This window comes from Lissotriton helveticus, chromosome 6 (genome assembly GCF_964261635.1).
Source record: "Lissotriton helveticus chromosome 6, aLisHel1.1, whole genome shotgun sequence".
Classification (NCBI taxonomy): Eukaryota; Metazoa; Chordata; class Amphibia; order Caudata; family Salamandridae; genus Lissotriton; species Lissotriton helveticus.
In genome coordinates this window covers 198,535,535-198,555,400 of record NC_136067.1, presented here as the reverse complement: position 1 = coordinate 198,555,400, position 19,866 = coordinate 198,535,535, and the positions used below count along the sequence as shown (strand labels likewise).

General features: G+C 45.6%; 1 protein-coding gene across 1 annotated transcript in view; it reads right to left on the bottom strand.

The window, feature by feature from the left end:
- Nucleotides 1-19,866, bottom strand: part of LOC144761286 (cysteine-rich venom protein-like) — a 345,826-nt gene that overhangs the window by 284,060 nt on the left and 41,900 nt on the right. Inside the window, exon 2 of the mRNA XM_078646738.1 lies at nucleotides 11,726-11,790. Within this exon, the coding sequence (XP_078502864.1) occupies nucleotides 11,726-11,790 (65 nt within the window). The remainder of the gene's footprint in view (nucleotides 1-11,725; nucleotides 11,791-19,866) is intronic.

Genomic DNA, 19,866 nt, shown 5'->3' with positions numbered 1-19,866 from the left:
TTCTGGTGAGATAGAGCGATATTGGTCAGGGTAGTTATTAGCGCTTGTTGCTGTAGAAGGCTAAACGTCCCAGGAGGGCGATAGCAAACTAGCCCTGTGACAGTTGTCCCAGAGTGGGTCTGGATTGAAAGCCCCAACATCTCAGTGCCCAAAGTCGGGTCTAAGGTAAGGACCTTTATGCTGCAAGAGGCTCTGAAAATCACTCCCACACTCCCGCCTTTACCAGTAGGCCTAGGGGAATGGAGAAATTTAAACCCGGATGGGCAGGCAAGGCCAAGATCGACCAGGCAGTCAGGACCCGTCCAAGTTTCTGTCATGAACAGAATATCTAATTCGTGAGATTCCACTAAAAGTTGGATCTCCGTGCAGTGTTTAGGCAGGGACCTAACGTTTAGTAGCCCGCAATTCAGAAAATCGTCACATAATACATCAGCTCGAGGATGTGACGTAGGTGCTAGGGAAAGTATTCCTTTATCTGCATGCTGCTTACCTATTTGGATGAGCTGCTCTCTGGAGTAAGGTGGCCCGAAAGGGAGTTGCTCATGATATGAAAGATCAAAACCGGCAGCGTAGGTGGCCCACGCCACGGCACTACCTTGCCTTGCGCGCAATCGTCGCGCCCGCTGCGCTCGTCCGCTGCGCTTCCGATAGATGCACATATTTTATGGAAGTGGAAGAGTTGTTGGGAGGGGCGTGGCCAGCGCGAGTGGGCGTGTCTGCTGAGTCGGGGAATGGCGGCAAAATACACAACAAACACTCACCCGCTGCAGCGATAATTCGGCTGTGCGAGGGTGCTTTGAATTTGCAGCGTTATGTGCCCAAGAGCAGGTGAATTAAAAAACACGGTATCACAATATTTTTAAAATAGTTAAAATATCGCTATCAACTCACCCGGCTTTCCGCCTCAGGAGGATTTTGTAGTGGTAGCGCTAGTTGTCAGCACAGGTTTAAATAGCCCTTGCAGGGGGCGTGGCCAGCATGAGTGGGCGTGTCTGCTGGGTCGGGGAATGGCGGCAAAATACACAACAAACACTCACCCGCAGCAGCGATAATTCGGCTGTGCGAGGGTGCTTTGAATTTGCAGCGTTATGTGCCCAAGAGCAGGTGAATTAAAAAACACGGTATCACAATATTTTTAAAATAGTTAAAATATCGCTATCAACTCTCCCGGCTTTCCGCCTCAGGAGGATTCTGTGTGTTTAATGTTTAATATGTATCCCCTTTTTCTCTGCATATCTTGTCCATCTACACATCTTCAAACCCTCTCTTTCCACTTCAGCATCCTCTTTTCACTCTTCCCCGCATGCACGGCCTCGCATCTCTGTCACTTCCCTGCCCCCAACGTGCATGGCACTCCCTCACATTTAAGCGCTTTAATTTCTTTTACTTTTGCCTTGGAAACATCTTGACATCTGTGTACCCTCTTCACACACCCGTCCACAGAATTTCAGTTGCAAATGGAATACACAAACATTGTTCTGTGTGCTCTACAGAGAGGCCACTGACAGGCACTTTGTTTAGCTTCAGCCTTGGCATCTGAGCACTCATTCAAAGCCCATCATAAACATAATCAAAAAGTAGAAAAAATAGGAACCGGTTAAAAGTAGTAGGATGAAAGCTAGGGTAACTAATACATCAATAAGTAGGAGCGATGATAGATGTTGAAGCAATGAAGGTGACAACTTCAGAGAATGAAAGAATTAAGCTGCAGGTGTTTAAAAACCGGTGATTATTGTAGAGCGCAGTAGAATACCTTTGGAAAAGTACGACTTTTTCCTCCTTCTTGAATGTTACAAAATAGGGAGTAGTGCTTAGAATTGCTGGAAAATAATTCAAGCTTGTCCTCGCTTTTCCAGAAAATGATTAACTTCTTATGCTATGATTGATTGATGGTTGGAGGCACAAGGAGAAGATAACATGAATAGTGCAAGCACAATTGGCCATTAGAATTTTTCATTGTTTAGCCATATAAAAGGGTGTAGACCTCTGCATGACTTTGTGGATCAAACAAGTCACCTTAAACTCTTTGTTGGAGAGCCATTGTAGCAGAATGAGTACAGTAGTAACATGGTCATAAAATTCTTGCATTCAGATATAACATGAGCCCTAAGGACTATGAGATGTTCTTTTGGTAGGCATTTGCGGAGTGAGTTACTATAGCCTAGGCTAGAGAGTACTTGTACCAATGTTGTAAGGTTTTGTTCAGGAATAAACTGGATGATACCTCACGAAAAAAAATTGGAGGTATAGGGCCAGATGTAGGTAGCCAAATACCGGTTGGTAACGGCCGAAATTCGGTAATTTCGGCCATTACCGACCGGTATTTGGAAAATGAGTTGTAGTAGTCAAAATACTACCGAATCGGTAAATAAGAGTCTGTATTCTACCGATTCGATATTGTCCGAATCCTTATTTACCGAATTCTTAATTACCAAATCGGTACATAAAAAAATGGTAAAAAATGACTATTGAGATGTAGGAAACCTAAAAAATACAGAATTGCATGAAATTCGGTATTTAAAAGTCGGTAAATGCCATGGATTGAAAGCAGGTGGTAACCAGGTGCAGGCTATAAAATAAGGACCCAAAATGCAACAGTGCTATCAGAATGGCGGCATTCTACGTCATAGCAAGGCGGCTATGGCTACAGGCAGCAGAAGAGAGGGTATGGAGAAGGGAGGAGCAAGTCTACAGGCAACAGGGCAACGCTCTTCCAACTGACTGAGCCAGAGATACTGCAAAGGTACAAGCTACACCCCCAAACCATCCTGGACTTGATCAGGGACCTTCACTCACTCCTGGATCACCCAACACCAAGGGCGTACGCCATCCCACCCCATGTACAGGTGCTGTGTAGCCTACACCTGCTTGCCTCTGGGAGTTACCAGAGTGTGATTGCTGCAGTAGGTGGTGTGTCCCAGAGCTGCCTGTCCCGTTTCATCAGGAAGTTCCTTGAGGTCATGATGCAGAGAATGCATCATTATATTAGGTTCCCTGACACACCAGCGAAAACCAAAACAGATTTCTCTCAACTGTCACACTTCCCTCACGTCATAGGCTGTATAGATGGCACCCACATCCCACTCTGCACACCTGCAGCCACAGAACACATTTACAGGAACCGGAAATCAACGCACTCAATCAATGTGCAGGTGCTATGCAACGCTGGCAACATTATAACAGACATTGTGGCAAATTCCCAGGGAGTACCCACGACTCGTACATCTTCCAGAACAGTAGGATATACACACGCCTTGTTGCTGGTGATTTTGGAGATGGATACCTACTAGGTAAATAACTGTGACACACCCTGATAGTCAATGCACATGAATCAATCATGAGTATGTAACTAATGGCACTCTATTTTCCACCTAGCTGATAGTGCTTTTGTTCTGCGCTCCTTTGTTCTCACCCCCTACATGAATACATCTACCAGGAGTGAGAGCCGTTACAATGTGGCACACAGAACAACACGCAGCATTGTAGATCGCACATTTGGACTACTAAAAAGCAGGTTCCGCTGCCTCCATAAAAGTGGAGGTGCACGGCAGTACACTCCAATTATCTGCTGCAAAATAATAGCGACCTGTGCCATGCTGCACAATCTTGCCACCAAGGAAGGCACAGAGGTGGAAATCACACATCATGAGGATATTGATGATGGAACAGAACAGGCAGAGCACTATGCAGCAGGAGCAGCACCAGCAACAGATGGGAGACTGAGACGGGCAGAGATCACAAGCAGCTATTTCTAAGTAAGTAAGGAGACACAGACAGGCTTAGTATTTGAAGTACGTAGTTTAATAGTCACTACGGCACTTTACTGATACCACACCATGGTACTACAATGTCTGTATTCCACACTGGGTGGTCACAGTTTACCTCACCGTGACCTGTCCTGTGGGTTGAGGGCAACATTAATGTTTGCGCCCACGCACTACAGTGCGGGATGCACGAGGCTGGGTGTCAACGGTTGCAGTGGTGACTGGGTCTGTAGATTGGAGCCTGCTGCTCCTTCGAATGTCACGAACAGGAGTGCTGGTGGAGTCTTCTGTGTCCCCAACACCTGTGTCTCCAGCAGTGGCTGCCTGGTGTGTGAGCAAAAGCTCCATGGCAGAGGTGACTCTCCCCACCCCCATCGAAAAATCTTTGCAGCAGTGCACAATGTCATCCTGCATGTTGACAGAGCGCCGGCATAGCAGTGAGGTTGCTGTAGCAAGGCGGTTCATGGCTTTGATCTGTTGCCGCATGCACTGACGATACCTGCGCCTCTCGGAGTGGTCACTATCTAGTTTTCGGCAGAGAGCACTGATGCACTGTGTCATATTACTCATACCCTTTGCCATGGACTGCGTGCACTCTGTCATGGAGCCATCTCCCGGTCTATGTTGGACATCTTGCTATTTAATGTGCACACCTGTCTATGAACTGCTAAAATGCCCTTTGCTTGCAGGCGCTGGACTTTAACCATGGTAGCCTCAAGACCACAGAAGACCCCCTCTCCATCATGGCCTTCGCCTCTCTCCTGTACCCTTCGGCCTCGGACACTGGCACGCGCAGCTCCAGATGAAGTCTGCTGTCAAGCGTTGTCAACCAGAGGTGGATTTGTTGGTGTTAGTACCTCAACATCTTCCTCATCTGATGTCTCCATAATCCTGAGAGGGGGCACATCATGCCTCTCTGGCCTTCCCAGTACAGATGACTCTGAGGTTGGTTTGGGCGAAAGTGCAGGTGGTTCCAAATGTTGTGACCCAAACAGCAAAGGTGACAGAGGCTGTGGTGTGGTGGGTCACTCCGGTGTAGTGGCTGCCTGCACTGTGGGTGTGTTTTGCAGAACCGTTCTTTGACCTGTTCTTTCGGGTGTTTTCTGACTCCTCTCCGTTGCCGGTACCCTTTCCTCCCTTTCATGCGCTGTACTGCGCGATGACTCTCCTGTGGACAGAATATGGACATTGGGTCAGTGGTGTTGTTCACCTGTGTGTCATTATTAAATCACATTCCTATCAAACAATTGCCTAGTCCTCAACAGCTTATGGATGTAGTGTGTGGCATGCCTTGCTGATTTCTATGTTGACTGCATGGATGTATTATCCTATGACTACGTCTCCCATGATGCATTGCTGGAAATAGCTAAAACCAGTTCTGGAGTTTGATGCAGACACCCACATTGGGGAAGGGGGTCGGGGAAAAGGGTGGGGATTCAGGTCCATGCAACTTACCTTGTTTTTTTGCAGCTCTGTCTGAGCTGTCAGCATCCCCAATCCCATGAATACTATCTGGCTCCATGGTGGATTCCACCAGCTGTTCCAGGTATGTCAGTCTTGGTGCTCTGTTCCTCCCTCCACCTGTGGCTCCAGCTCCTTTCCTCTGTGCTGCAATTTTTTTTTTGTTATGATCCGCAGATCATACTACCTTTTCTTCATGTCGTCCAATGTCCCTGTGTATGACCCCAATGGCATTGACCTTGGACTGAATCTTCAGCCAGGTGTTCCTTTGGAATGACTCAGCAACATGCAGAGACTGCTTGCCAAAGAGCTGGGAGTGGTGTTTGAAGACCTCCACAACCAACACCTGCAGGTCTGCTGGGCTGAATTTCATTTTCCTCTTGCGCTCAGCTCCATCCTTCTAGCCATCCTGGGACTCCATTTTGCAGCTCAGCTATGCTCAGGGCAGCCTGCTCCTCTGTGTTTTCTCCAGCTCTTCAAAAAGTTCAGTTGCTCTGCACCTGCATGGGTGTGGCCACTTCCAGGTACTGGGGAGGGGTAGTTGCATCTGATTGGTTGGTTCCTCTGTTGCTTTGTTGTGGTGTTTGGTGGGTGTTCCTGATTGGTTGAGAGGCACAATTGGGTTCTGTTTGGATTTTCCGAATCGGTATTTACTGAATCGGTATTTACCAAATCAGTAAATACTGATTCGGTAAATACCGATTCGATAAATCACATTCATTCCTATGGGCCTGGAGGACCATAGGGTTGAATGGGTATTACCGAATCGGTATTTTCCGAATCGGTGATTACCGATTCGGTAAATACCGATGTGAAAATCCGAATTTTACCGAATCGGTAATTTTTAACGATTTTTTTTCCTATATCCCGTTTTCCGATTCTGAAATATCGAATCGGTATGATTCGGTATTTATGAGTCGGTAAACTGTGATTACCTACATCTGGCCCTTAGTTTGCTATAGAAAATGCAACCCAATGACTTAGTGTTATCCACAAGAGCAACTTACTACAGGAGACCTGGCCTAAACTTGTGATCATCAGTGGGGTGTGCTGCCTCCGTCATATGTGGAACTTTCTCTCAACAATCTGCGGAGGAAAGGTGTTGTACAGATGATGAGTTTTCAAGTACAATTTAGAGAATGATACTTGTCGAAGTTAGTAAGAGTGCAGGCTTTTGATATGCCGCTTATGGAAAATTTAAGAAATCAAATGAAACCAAGCTTTGACAGCAAATAAACCCTCGAGTGCTATCTCAGATAATGTATTCTCTACTCTTTCTGTGAATAGCTGGATTTATGCTGCTAAAGATGCTCAGATGAAGTCTACTAAGCCTATACCTAAAATTGCAAAACTTAGTGAAATTTCAATTTCTTTAAACTCTTAAAATGCCCACCTATGTGAACGGATATATATATGTGAAGGATTGTTCCTTCCTTCTCACCAAAATATCCTACATCTAGGTGGAATAACCAGGCTATCTGAACACATTTGACCCTCACAAGAATTGTGGTCACTGCTTGAGCAGGGCTCACACCCCAGTCAACCAGTAACCCAATTTCTTACAGTCACCATCTGCAATTCAGTTATCTCAGAGAACTGAAAAAGCAACAGCAAAGTTGTGCATTCACTTAGTAATATGAGGAAGAATTTTATTAAATCAAAAGTAAAGTCAGCAGTGCTCCCAGAGTAGGCTATGTTGACCCTCAGAGCACAACACCGAAAAGGAGAAAATTGCAGATAAATTAGACAACCAAAAAATTGTTCCATTCTGACACTTGCAGGGGGGTTTTGTAAGTGTCAATCTGTGGCATTGTTTTTGGGATACAAAAAATAACTTCCTCAACTCTTGAGAGAAGTTGTTGACCTGGGTCACAAGGGACATTAAAGGATAGAAGTGACCAAAATAGTGCTAAGTGACCAAGTGAAAGTCCCAGTGACTAAACAACGAAAAACACACTATGAGGATACTACAATGTCAGATATCTGTTCAGGAGTCAATTCCCAATCACTCATACTGATCTCCACTTTCAGATTCTCCCCTCCCCCCCCATTCCGGAAGTCGACTACCTGATAACTCGCTCTAGTTCCCACTCGACTGCCTTAACTGTTGTCCTCATCTATCGTCCCCCCCACCCCACTCCCACCTTCGTCTCAAGTCTCCAGGACACTCTCGCAACACTGGTAGTAAACAACTCGTCAGTGTTAGTCTTAGGCGATCTGAATTTTTGGCCCAATGATCCTGCCGAAAGCCCTTCCTCCAAAGAATTCACTGACCTTATGATCAGCCTCAATTTTACCTCCCATGTCCATAACCCTACTCACGCACATGGCCACTCGCTCGATCAGGTTTGGACCCTGAACATTCCCATCACCCCACCCACCATTTCCCCCTGTTCCTGGTCTGACCACTTTTTAATTTCTTTTTCCCTTGCTTTAGCCCCAGCTGCCAAACCCCCTCTCCCTAAAAACATTTGGGTCAAAAAATGGGGCAAAGCCGATATGCCATCCCTCTGCTCATCCCTGGCCAACTCTAGCCCTGACCTCACTGGCCTCGCCCCCCCGGCCCAACTGGCCACCATTAATAACTGGTTGACCCATGCAGGCAACGACCTCGCCCCCTTAAGGCGAATCACGGTTAAGCGAATTCACGCTGCTAACCGGTGGTTCACCCCGGATCTTAAGGAGAAAAAGCTGGCCGCACGCAGAGCAGAGCGTGCATGGAGAAGAACATACTGCCCTGCCCAAAAAACCACCTACCTTTCCGTGCTCAAGGTTTATAAGCAAGGTATCCTTGAGGCTAAGACCGTGTTTTACTCCAATAGGATACTGTCAGCGGAGTCACAGTCCAAAGAAATCTTTGCTACGGTACACGAGCTTGCCTCACCTAGCAGAGTCATGGCCTCGATCCCCCCTTCCCAACCGCTCTGCGACTCGCTCAACGATTTTTTCGTCGATAAATTCGCAAAGATTAAGGTTAATATCCCCCCTCCATCCCCCACATTCATCAACCCCTCCCCACCAGTTGTCACTTCCAAACTCACATCTATTCCCCTCCTGACTAAAGTCACGCTCCCTCCTCTGCTTCAAAAGGTGAAGTCAGGTTCCCCCCTGGACTTTGCCCCTGCCTACATCTTGAGAGAAATCTTCCTAACCTGTCCAACTCCACCCCTCACACTCCTGAATGATTCACTCAGGAACGGAGTGGTTCCCGCTGCCCACAAATTCGCGGCTATCATCCCTATCTTAAAAAAGGCTGGCGCCGACCCCTCATCCCCTTCCAACTACCGTCCCATTTCCCTTCTGCCTTACTTGGGCAAGGTCCTGGAAACCCATGTAACCAGCACCCTGAGCACCTATGTGGAAACCAATCACTGCCTCTCCTCTCGGCAGGCGGGCTTCCGCCCCCTCCATTCAACGGAGAAGGTGGTGATCTCAGTGATGGACAGCTTACACGAGGGCATTGACACCAATCTTCCGCAGGCCCTCATTCTTTTAGATCTGTCCGCCGCCTTTGACACGGTGGATCATTCCATTCTCCTTACCCGTGTCAGGGCGGCGGGCATAGAGGGCCTAGCCCTCGCTTGGCTTGAATCCTTCCTGAGTGACAGGGCTCAGGCGGTCCACCTAGCTGGTTTCAGGGCTGCCCCCCGTAAGGTTGCTTGCGGGGTCCCCCAAGGCTCCTCACTTTCCCCTCATTTGTTTAATTTGTACATCTGCCCCCTCATTTTTATGTTACAGCAGCTCGAGGTCACGGTGTTTAATTACGCCGATGACCTCCAGCTAATTTTTAACCTTTCTCATTCCCCTTCATCTTCCCAGAATGTCCAATCTGTCATGTTGTTCATCCAAGATTGGATGAACTGCAACCACCTCAAACTCAATCCGGACAAGACGGAGCTCGTCTTGACCGGAGGTGGTTGCAGTCCCTGGTCCCCCTCTCATTGGCCGTCTTCACTTGGTGTTCCCCCGCTTTCTGTTCCTAAGGTCAAAACCCTTGGTATCTTCCTTAACTCTTCACTTTCTGTTCACTCACAGGTTAACTCAGTTGTCTCCTCCTGTTTTTTTTCCCTCAGAACCATTAGGAAGATCTCTCATTTTTTTTCCCTCCCTGCCCTAAAGATTATTGTGATGGCTATGGTGCTTTCGCGCCTCGATTATGGCAACATCATCTATAACGGCGCTCCGGCCAACGCCATCCACCGGTTGCAGCTAGTGCAGAACCAGGCTGCCCGCCTGATTCATGGCCTGCCCAAATATCATCGTGCCACCCCTTTACTGCAGGTACTGCACTGGCTGCCGGTGAAAGAGCGAGCCCTATTCAAGCTTGGTTGCCTCACCTTTCAGGCTAAAATGGGCACTGCCCCGGAGTTCATTTGCTCCGCTGTTAAGCCTTACACACCGAGCAGAGAGCTTCGTTCCACCCACCTGGCACTCCTCACCACTCACCGGTTTAGAAAGAAAAAGGCGGGTGGAACCAAATTTGCAGTCCTCGCCCCCGTGTTTTGGAACTCCCTCACTGTGGAACTTCGCATGACTCCTTCCTACGCCGAGTTCCGTAAAGGTCTTAAAACCCTGCTTTTCTCCCGAGCCCACTCTGTCTAAAACTCCCTCCGCTCCTGCTGCCCCCTCGCAATCTAAAAGCGCCAAGAAACCGCGTGGTAAATGTGCGCTATATAAATGTTTTTAAATTCAAATTCAAATTCAAATTCACTGCAAATGTTGCCTCTGCTGAAAGGAGTATGGTGCAACATTACTGCCAATTTCTTTTGACCTCTGCTTTCACAAAAATATATGCTCATCACCTTGTATAAATACTCAAGATTCCCAAAGGAAAAAACCATCAGTACCTAGGTGGTAATTTAAGATCTAGATTAAATATTTGAAGTTTGTGAAGGGATTAAAGACAAATGCCCTCCATTCAACAGATGTGTCTGCATTTGTAACTTTGCAACACACATACTACACGCATTGTGGGCCCAGACAAATGGCATGTTCGAAAGCTTCAAAACCTCCCTCTTGACTTTCAATGCACCCTACATGACTGGAGTGTGAACAAGTCCAGCTGGCTTTGAGTACTGCATCTGAAAAGAAACACACTGCAAGGCACCACTTGGGTCCTGCCAACTTTATGCTTGGTCACAAAGTTTGCACAATGATACTATTATACAGATCTACAAAGAAAACTTGCCACTGAGACTTAAAGGAGGGTGATAGGGGGCTGGGTAAAACCGTGCTGATGAGAAAGATGGACTCCAGATATGCCACTACTTCAATATAAGTAATTATCTAGAATGAATCATTGATGACTTCACATGCGTAGGGCAGATGAGTAGCCCACAATCTATCACAGTTCAAAATTATCATCACTTCACCAGTAATCACATCATTGAAACAATCAATACTACTACTTCAATCGATGACACTGTGTCAAATCAAGCCTATGGAAAGAATGTGACACATTCTCACTGATGGTCAATGTGAGCATCCAAAAAACCTTTGCAGCTGATCAAGGAGATTTAAACACGTACAACATAAGAGGCTGTTTATGATTTTTAAATAAGGAGTTTGGGGGTTATTGTAATATTGCCGGAATATCCCAGGGGTTCAAAATCTTACAATATGTAATCACAAGACATCAATTCCAGGGAGATAAAAATAAACAGAGAATGCTGGTACCAGAAGGGAACACAGACATGTGTGGAGCTTGCACTTAACAAAGGCTAGCTCTCCCGTGTGGCAGCAATATGAGTGTAATGCACTCAGGGATTATTAGCAAATAAACAATCTTAAAGACACTTATATAGAACCTGTGTGCCATCCATACCTGTGAAAAGCACAATGGATCTCATCATAAAAATTATTTGAACAACATTTTACATCATTTTTAAATTGAGCAATCTCTTTGCCCACTTTTCCTGGTTTAAGAATCATTATTCAACCTCAAACATAAATATTGTTCCTTTGGCAGATCTATTTTCCACAGTGTATCGTTAAATCCTTGTTTATTATGCAAAAATGCTACACCTCATATGTTTTAAATATATGTATTTATACAGTAAGCACTTTACCCAAGAGGATTAGAGCACTTTACAAGTGAACCTAGTTGTATTGCACCTTTTTTGGGGCATGGGGAGATTATATGATTTTCCCTTTAGCAGGGATATTCAGCTAAAGACGAGGTTTGAACCTGGTTGTCCAGTTGCAAGGCAGATCACATTGTAATAACACAGCACAGAAATACTGCAGTGTAAAGAAATTTACAAAATAATACCTCGTCTCCACAACAGACTACCACACAACAATTATGCACAAACTTTATGTGCCATTCAGTATTTAGTATGCTTTTACATTAAGGTACATTCTCCTAAAATGCTATTTTGTTGTCATGACACACATGATACTTTCTTTTTCTTTATTTATTAAATACTATTTTGTTCTGAAAGTTTTTTTGCAAGTGTCCATTGTTATTTTGTTTTCATTTTAAAAGTTTAATTCCATACCTGCCCAGTACATTGTTGCATTACAAAAGCTAAAACGACAGACTCCACTGCCAGCACTGCCATTCCTGAAAAGAAAAAGTCTACTGTCAGATGTTTGCTGATCATGGTGGTGGGTATTAAAATGTTATGCAATAGCTATGACAACACAAACGCAATGCATACAATAAAAGCACATTCTTTAACAGCTTACTTGCCAAATGAAAATATGCAATTGACGACCTATTATAAATAAAACAGTGAAGTATGACAACAGGGATCTATCGACTCCGTTCTCATGCAATCTTCTTTTTTGTTGCCAAGGACAATATTTCATTGTCTTTCTGAGATGACTAGCCTATTTCCTCTCCGACAGAACCCAATGAGTCAGAGTCCCGCCATAGACCTCTGAAACCAAGACCATCTTCTGTGGAGTCCCTCAAGGGTCATCCCTGCACCCTACCCTCTTCAACGTCTCCGAGGCACCACTTGTCCATGTATCCAACAGAATCAACATTGTTTCCTATGCAGGCAATACTCACCTCATCCTCTCCTTCTCATACAGCAACCACCCCACAAGGACCAACTTCACAACCTACATGTCAAGCTTGGCAAATTGGATAAAACAGAAGTGCCTAAAATGCCACAATGACAAAACGGAATCTTGATTTTCAGGAACAAGAGCTCTCTGTGGAACTCGTCCTGGTGGTCAACCAAACTGGGAACCACCCCCACCCCCACCCCCACCCCAGAGAACACAACAGAAACCACAGAATCACTTTAGATGTCTAATTCTCAATGGCCAAATAGTTGAATGCCATATCCTCTTCCTGCTTCCTCATCCTACGTATGCTTTGCAACATATTCAAATGGCTCCCTACAAACACCAGATGCACAGTCACCCAGGACCTCATCACCAGCATACTGCACTACAGCAGCACACCCCATGCCATTATCTCAAACCAACTCATACAAAGACTCCAGACTGTCCAGAACACCGCTGCCAACCTCATACTCTAAGGCTCCCTGCAGCGCACACACCAAGTCCTACCTCAAAGAGCTACACCGGCTAACCATCCGGAAGCACTACCAATTCCAACTGCTCATGCATGCCTACAGAGACATCTACAATGCCAAACCTGCCCACTCAACATCCAACTAGGTAACTGCGTTCAGTCACACTCTGCCTCGCACAGATAACATGCATCCGCAGAAGCAAAACAGGAGGGGACTCTTTTTCCTGCATCGCCACCAAAACCTGTTATACCCTTCCTCATGACATCAGGGCCTCGCTATTTCTACTCGCGTTCTGCAAAAAACTAAAGACCTCTTTTTACAACTAGGAGCTCTGATCAACCTACACATCTGCTCTAGGAACTGGATACCCATTTGGGTGATAAATGTACTATACAAATCCTCATACCATAACATACCATAACATAACATGACATGACATAACAATACAATGTTAACATGAGTGAGGCTCTGCCTTGGCTTTTTAAGGGCTAATCATGTAATTCTATTTTTAGTGTGAGAGTAGTACTGTGCAGGGTCATTCCTGCAAACAGGCATGCATGCTCCAACTCCACTTTAGAGGTCAGGTGCAAGTAATAAAAAGGGGAGAAGCCCTGCCTGCCAACACACACTTGGAGTGTTAGAATGCACTCCCTAACTCGGTCTCTCATTTAACAGCTGTTCCTGTTTCATTTTGGCCCACTGGTCTTCCGCACAAAAGTGGCAACGAGGTGGAACTAGCCCTGGTGCACCTCAGTAGCCTGCTCCAGTTTTCATCATGCTATATGCGCCCACCATGACTTCATCCATTGGCGGGTCGCAGCCCAAACCAACACAGCCATAGAGGCAAATATCAGTTGCCAGGTGTACTGTTACCTGCATCACTCAGCCCTGTAGAAGATTGTTTCATGCTGCATTTATCTCTCTGCACTAAAGCATGCCACGGGGCACCTGACCCCTCACCATATACCCCATCACCTGACCTTTCTCTCATCATCAAGATGCCAATATTAAATATTTAGGTAAGACCAATCTATTTCTATGCCTTCCTTGCTCCCCCCCACTATTTTAATCTCAGCATGGCCTCTGCATCAGTTGCCAGATTTTACATGTCCTAAGTGCAACAAAAATATAACATGACTGCCACTACACCCACTGACTACTTCACGTGGGCAGCCTCCCTCCAATAAAAATGGAACTAAGCTTCATCTTACCTCAATCAATGAACGTTCCCTGCCCAAACATAAGTATGAAATTGCAGATCTGCTGGACACTGATCACCTTGAAACTTGGGGTGGTGAGGCATCCCACCTGGATTTTGTGGTTGACGTCCCGACTGGCCATTCGCTGTTTAGAGTCAATAGATCTTAAAAAAGAGGTGAAAGCCTTGCCCTGATACACTGCAGTGGTCTTACTGCAAATAGTACCGTTGCCCCTTCCACTGACTGTGAAACGCTCTTCTTTAGCTTAGGTTGCCATAATGCCATAAGCAGTTGACCTTAAAAGGCATACATATATATCACCCCCTCACACTAAAAACAACTTATAAATACTTTTCAGTCACTATTGAGGGAGAATTGAACCTTAGGGACAGTAATCAGCAGTTGAGAAGAAGATCTCAGAGTGCGTTTGGAAAGGTAAGGTTCAAATCTGTCCCCAAGGTAAGGTGCTCCAAACTTGTGGAAAGCTTTAAAAACCAGGACCAGGGCCTTGAAGTGTATTCTTCTCTGCACCAGAAGCCAGTACAGAGGGGAGAAAAGCTGAGAGGTATGGGTTCTGGGCCCAATCAAGAAAATGGCCCTTGCTGCAGCGTTCTGGATCACTTGTAGTCGGCTCAGGAGATAATCTGGAAGGTTGAGATACAAGGAATTCACATAATCCAGCCTGGAAACTACAAAGGCCTGGACAACAGTTTTCCTATAAGGGATGGAAAGCAAGGGAAGGAAATTCTGCAGAATTCTCAATAGTCAAAAACAAGTCCTGTGGCTACCATGTATGCCAAGCTTCAAAAGGCCGTTGCCCGAAAAAAATAATCTTAGATTTCTCGGAGTTGCATTTTAAATGATTGTGACTATATCAGGAGAAAACTTTAGAAAGGCAGGAATTAATGAGAATGCCATTAAAATCCGTGCCCTTCTCGCAAGTGAACAGCAGCTGGGTGTCATCAGCGTAAGACACTGTTTTAGCCCCAGATTCCTTGTCAAGTGGGGCTAGTGGGGCCATGCACATATTAAAGCGCGTGGTGCTCAATATAGAGCCCTGAGGGACACCCACTTTCAGAGACGGGATTTCTGCAGCAAAAGGAGGAACCCAGATAGTTTGGGAGCGTAAACCATCTCAATAGCATGCCACCAATACAGCTCTCCCTAAGTCTTTGCAGTAATCTATTGTGTGGCACGGTATCGAAAGGTGCAGAACGATCCAGTAAAACCAAGACTGCATTACCACCTCTGTCCAGGGTAGCTTTGATAGTTTCACCCACCTCAAGCAGAGCTGTATCAGTGCTAAAATTACCTCTGAAACCTGACTGGCTGGGGTGCAACAAATGATTGGCTTCCAAAAAGTCAGTTAAAACTCCATTAACATATTCCTCTACTGCCTTAGAGAAAAAAGGCAGGAGTGAGATAGGCCGGAAATTACTGGTTACCTCATGATCAGCTGTGGGTTTCTTTAGCAGCGGGAGGATATTGGCGTGTTTCCACGCTTGTGGCATGGACCGCTCCCGCAAGGCAGTATTCAAAATAGGGTTCACTATGGGAATAATCACTTCCGCTAAGGTAGACAGGTTTTTGGCTGGACAAGGGTCGGTGGGGGAACCAGATTTCAAGGATTTCAAAAGCACCAAGGATTGCTCCTGGGAAATCACAGTGAACTCAGTAAGTGAGATGATAGGGAGGGGATGCACTTCTAAGAACGGTTCTCCTGCTGATTAGGCAGCGGAACAGAGAAGGTATCCTGAATGATTTTAATTTTTTCATAAAAGAAACAGGCCATATGCTCAGTTCAGTCGCTTGTAGGAGCGAATGGTTGACAAGTATTAATGGGGGAAGTGACATCTTTTACGATGTTAAAAAGGGATTTACTTTTGTTGGCTGCTGAGTCAATTTTTGTTACTAAAAAAAGTTTATTTTCCTCGTGAACTTTTTTATAATGTTTTTTCAGGGACGTTTTATAGAGTGATTTATCAGAGGAGCTGTAGTTTCTACACCACTCTCTTTCAAGGTGTTTACAAGTCCTCTTACTGACCTTTAAGGCTTCCGTGTACCACGGGGCAAAACCATGAGTGGCCTTAGCAGCCCTAAAAGAGGGGTGTGCCAGTTCTGATGCCTGGCAATGAAGCCAATCTTCTAAGGACTGAACATCGTGTTCCAAATTGCCACTTGAAGGGATTGTATGGTGACTCAAAGCACACTGGATCACCTCACGGGTTATAAAATGGAATATCCTAGAGCTGAGGCTCATCTCAGCATTGTCTAACAATTGTGATCTAGAATTGCTGCGCCAAATTTTGAATGCAACCATATGATGGTCAGACCAAATTAAGGCACAAGGGGCATTAGCATAAATCGGGTTGGAAGAAAAGACCTGGTCCAAAAGGTGCCCCCTATCATGAGTAGGGAGGTGGACATAAGGAGTCAAATTCAAAATATCGAATGATTGGCGTAGTTTCATGGAATCAGGATCAAGTGGCTTGTCCATGTGAATGTTAGCATCTCCGAGAACCACGCAGTGGCTGTATTTAGCCGAGATAGGATAGATAATGGGACTGATAGAGTCTAGGAAACTCTTTGCTGGTCCGGGGGGGCGATAAATAACTATTTCTGCCATGGATTGAAGTGCAGAGATCGTTAGGAGAAAACCCAGGCTCTCAGCTCCCTCAATTTCTGAATTAGCCAAAGGAATACAAGGCAAGGAACTCCTATGTATTATGGCTAACTCACTACCTCTCCCCACAGGGTGATCTATCCTCATCAACTGGTAGCCTTGGGGAACTGCATTGGCTATTATGGGATTAGAGTCATTCATTAGCCAAGTTTCTGTAAGGAACACCAAGTCTGGAGGAGAGTCAGCTAGCAATTCATATATATCAAACTCATGTTTCTTTAAGGACTCATGTTTCCTTAAGCTTTAACCTTAATCTTATCTCCAAGCCTGACAACACCCAATTGGTAGTCGCAGCCCCCAACAATGACTCCTCCGAACCTATATACGATTCCAACACTGTATGAGAGCAATCATTCTTTGGACGAGAAAACATTGTTTGAAACTCAAACTCTGGAAAAACTGAAGTAGTATTGTTTGAGAATCTCTACCTCTCCTAGTCCCCAGCCCAATGGCCTAATGAGCTTGGCCCCCCTCCCATTACTGTGACCAAAGTTAAAACCTGGGCGTCCTTATTGAAGATAAGCTTAATTTTGGAGTGCAAGTCTGTGCATTAGTGTCCTCCTCTTTTCACACCCTTAGGATGATCAGAAAAATTCCTCTATACGTTCCAAATAAAGTCAGAAAAATTTGATTATGGCCTAAATCCTCTCAAAGCTGGACTACTGCAATGGTCTATACATGAAACTACAAGAAACATTAGCTAATAGGCTTCAGTTAGTTCTTAACGCAGCAGCCAGAATGACCCTTGACCTCCCAAAATTCCACTCAATCTCTCCTGGAATCTGCAAGCTGCATTGGCTCCCTGTTCTCAATAGGGTCAAATTAAAGGCCTTTTACAGGGCACACAAAGGCCTGCACAACTCAGTACCTGACTTCCTAAGGCACTCCTTCCAGTGGTACACTCCCAACATACCACTATGCTCTGCAGGGGTTCAGAACACTGATGATACCCAGAGTCAGGAAAGCCAACTGGGGAGGTATGAGTTTTATTGCCAGCACAGCTAAGCTATAGAATAGCCTTCCTGCCCACATCAGATCCTTTCCATCCCTTCTGGCATTAAGGAAAGAACAGAAAACTTGGCTCTTTATCAATTAAGATGTTTCCAACTTCTGCATGCTTAAGTCCAGCCAGTGCCAAGACACCCATGGGTATTTGTGTGCTTTATAATTTTTTTTAACATACCAACACCAGACTCAGAGTACACCACAGCCACCACCAGCCCTGGATACATTGCTACAGAATACGAACATGACAAATTATTCCTGATTTCATATATCCTGGAACCAAGGCGACCATTGGGATAGATCAGCCCTGCCTGCAAAATTCAGGTTGGTTTCACGCAAGTCACAACTTTCATCGATACAGAAGTGTCAGTCAATATCATCAGCCTGGAACAATTCAATGCCCTGGAGACACACCCCTTGCGGCCCACATTTTTGCCTATTTGAGCACGACACCCATCCCTAATGACTAGAACCTTCACTTTTTTATCTCCCATGGTAGTCACTCCTTTCCGCCAAAATTCTTACCCACTCCAGTGGACTCAGAAACACTCCTAAGCTGTGATGCAGTTCAGTCCTTGGAATGTGTTCTCGTCACTGCCTCCACTAGGGACCTCTTCTTCGACATTGACCTTTCAAAACCTTTTCAACGGCCTGGGTTGCCTAAAAGGGCCCCCAACCTCCCTCCACATCAATCCCGTGTTCCACCCAGTTGCGCTCAGACCATGCCGTTTTCCATTAGACCTCCATCCGGTGGTGGAACGAGATCGCAGGCTATCTCAGTGAAACAGAAGTAAACAACCATGATGCATCTGAATCTGTATCAACAAGCGCCTTCCAAAAAATGCCATAAAGCAGGAGCAACACATCTCAACTGTCATTGATGTCCTGATTGCCAACCTCAAAGGCTCAACGCGGTTCTTAAAGCTCGACCTCAACTAAGGTTACCATCAACTTGAACTCCATGAGGGCAGCAGGTACAACACCTAGTTGTCCACTCATGTTGGCATCTGCTGCTAGCTACCAGAGACTCAACTTCAGAATTTTTTCTGCAGCAAAAGTATTCCAGAATGCGATCCAGGAAGTTAATGATGACATCCTCAGGTAATACCCCACCCTCAATAACCATCGCAGTTGTCTGCATGTAGTTCTGAAAGCGATTGACGTAGCCAGCCTCACTGCTTATCGAGGTGCCAGTTATTCCACTGGAAAAATGTAGTTCTTCGGTTCTTTTCTAACAAGGACATCAAATTCGATCCATAGAGGGCATTGATATCAAGGAAGCTCCCGGGACCTCTTCTGTGTTCGAAAGTAGGTCCTTCCTCCGCCTCACAACATACTATAAGAGGTTCATCTCCAACTTGGCGATGCTGGCATGCCCTCCAAAATGCTTCACTAACCTCCACTCCATTGGCATGATAACATACTCTAGATGTTGTCTTCCAGGCCAACAAAAAACACTTCTCCAAGTCACATTGATGGCTTACTTCAACCCCTCGAAGGAGGCTGAGTTGGTGGCTACATCCACTAGTCACCATTGATAAATGAGCCCTGCAGCTCCAAAAATACCAGTTGAACATTGATTACAATCAGAATCTGACAATCCTAAAGATTACCCTTGAGGCACCCACCGAAAACCATTTGGTGGCTCCTCTAGACCCCTGTCTTATGCAAATGAGTACGCAAACTGAGTTGGGGAAGAAGCTGCTTTAAGTCTGTATCCTTAAAAGTCATTGTAGGCCTATGGCCTTAGACCAATGCCTCCTGGAGATCTAAGAGGCCACTGAGTCAGGAAAATGGAAAAACTCTCTCTGAGATAGTGGAAAGTATGATGACATCACTCAATGGACATCGTATTGCTGTCCCTCATTCACTGTGGGAAACACAGGCCACCAAGGATCAACTAAGATGGAAATATACTTGAGGCAAAAAGTCTAGTTCCTCGCTCTGGATGGCAGAGTCGATGACTTGATCACCAGGTGCCATTGTGAATCACCATACAGCCCCTCTCTGGTGGTGACCAACAGCCCAAAAGATGGCCCCTGGTGTGACATTACAGTGAAGTTTGTCTCTCTACTCAATGGGCACAACATGCTGGTAGTCTCAGATGCATTTTCCACATTCCCTGTTGTTAATAGTGCTGCAAGCTACCACATTTGGGCACAGCAGGAGGTGTCTCAACATGACATTTGTGACTTTTGGAATCCAGATCACCGTCAAGGAAGACAAGGGGCCATTATTTCAAAGACAGTCCTTCAAGAACT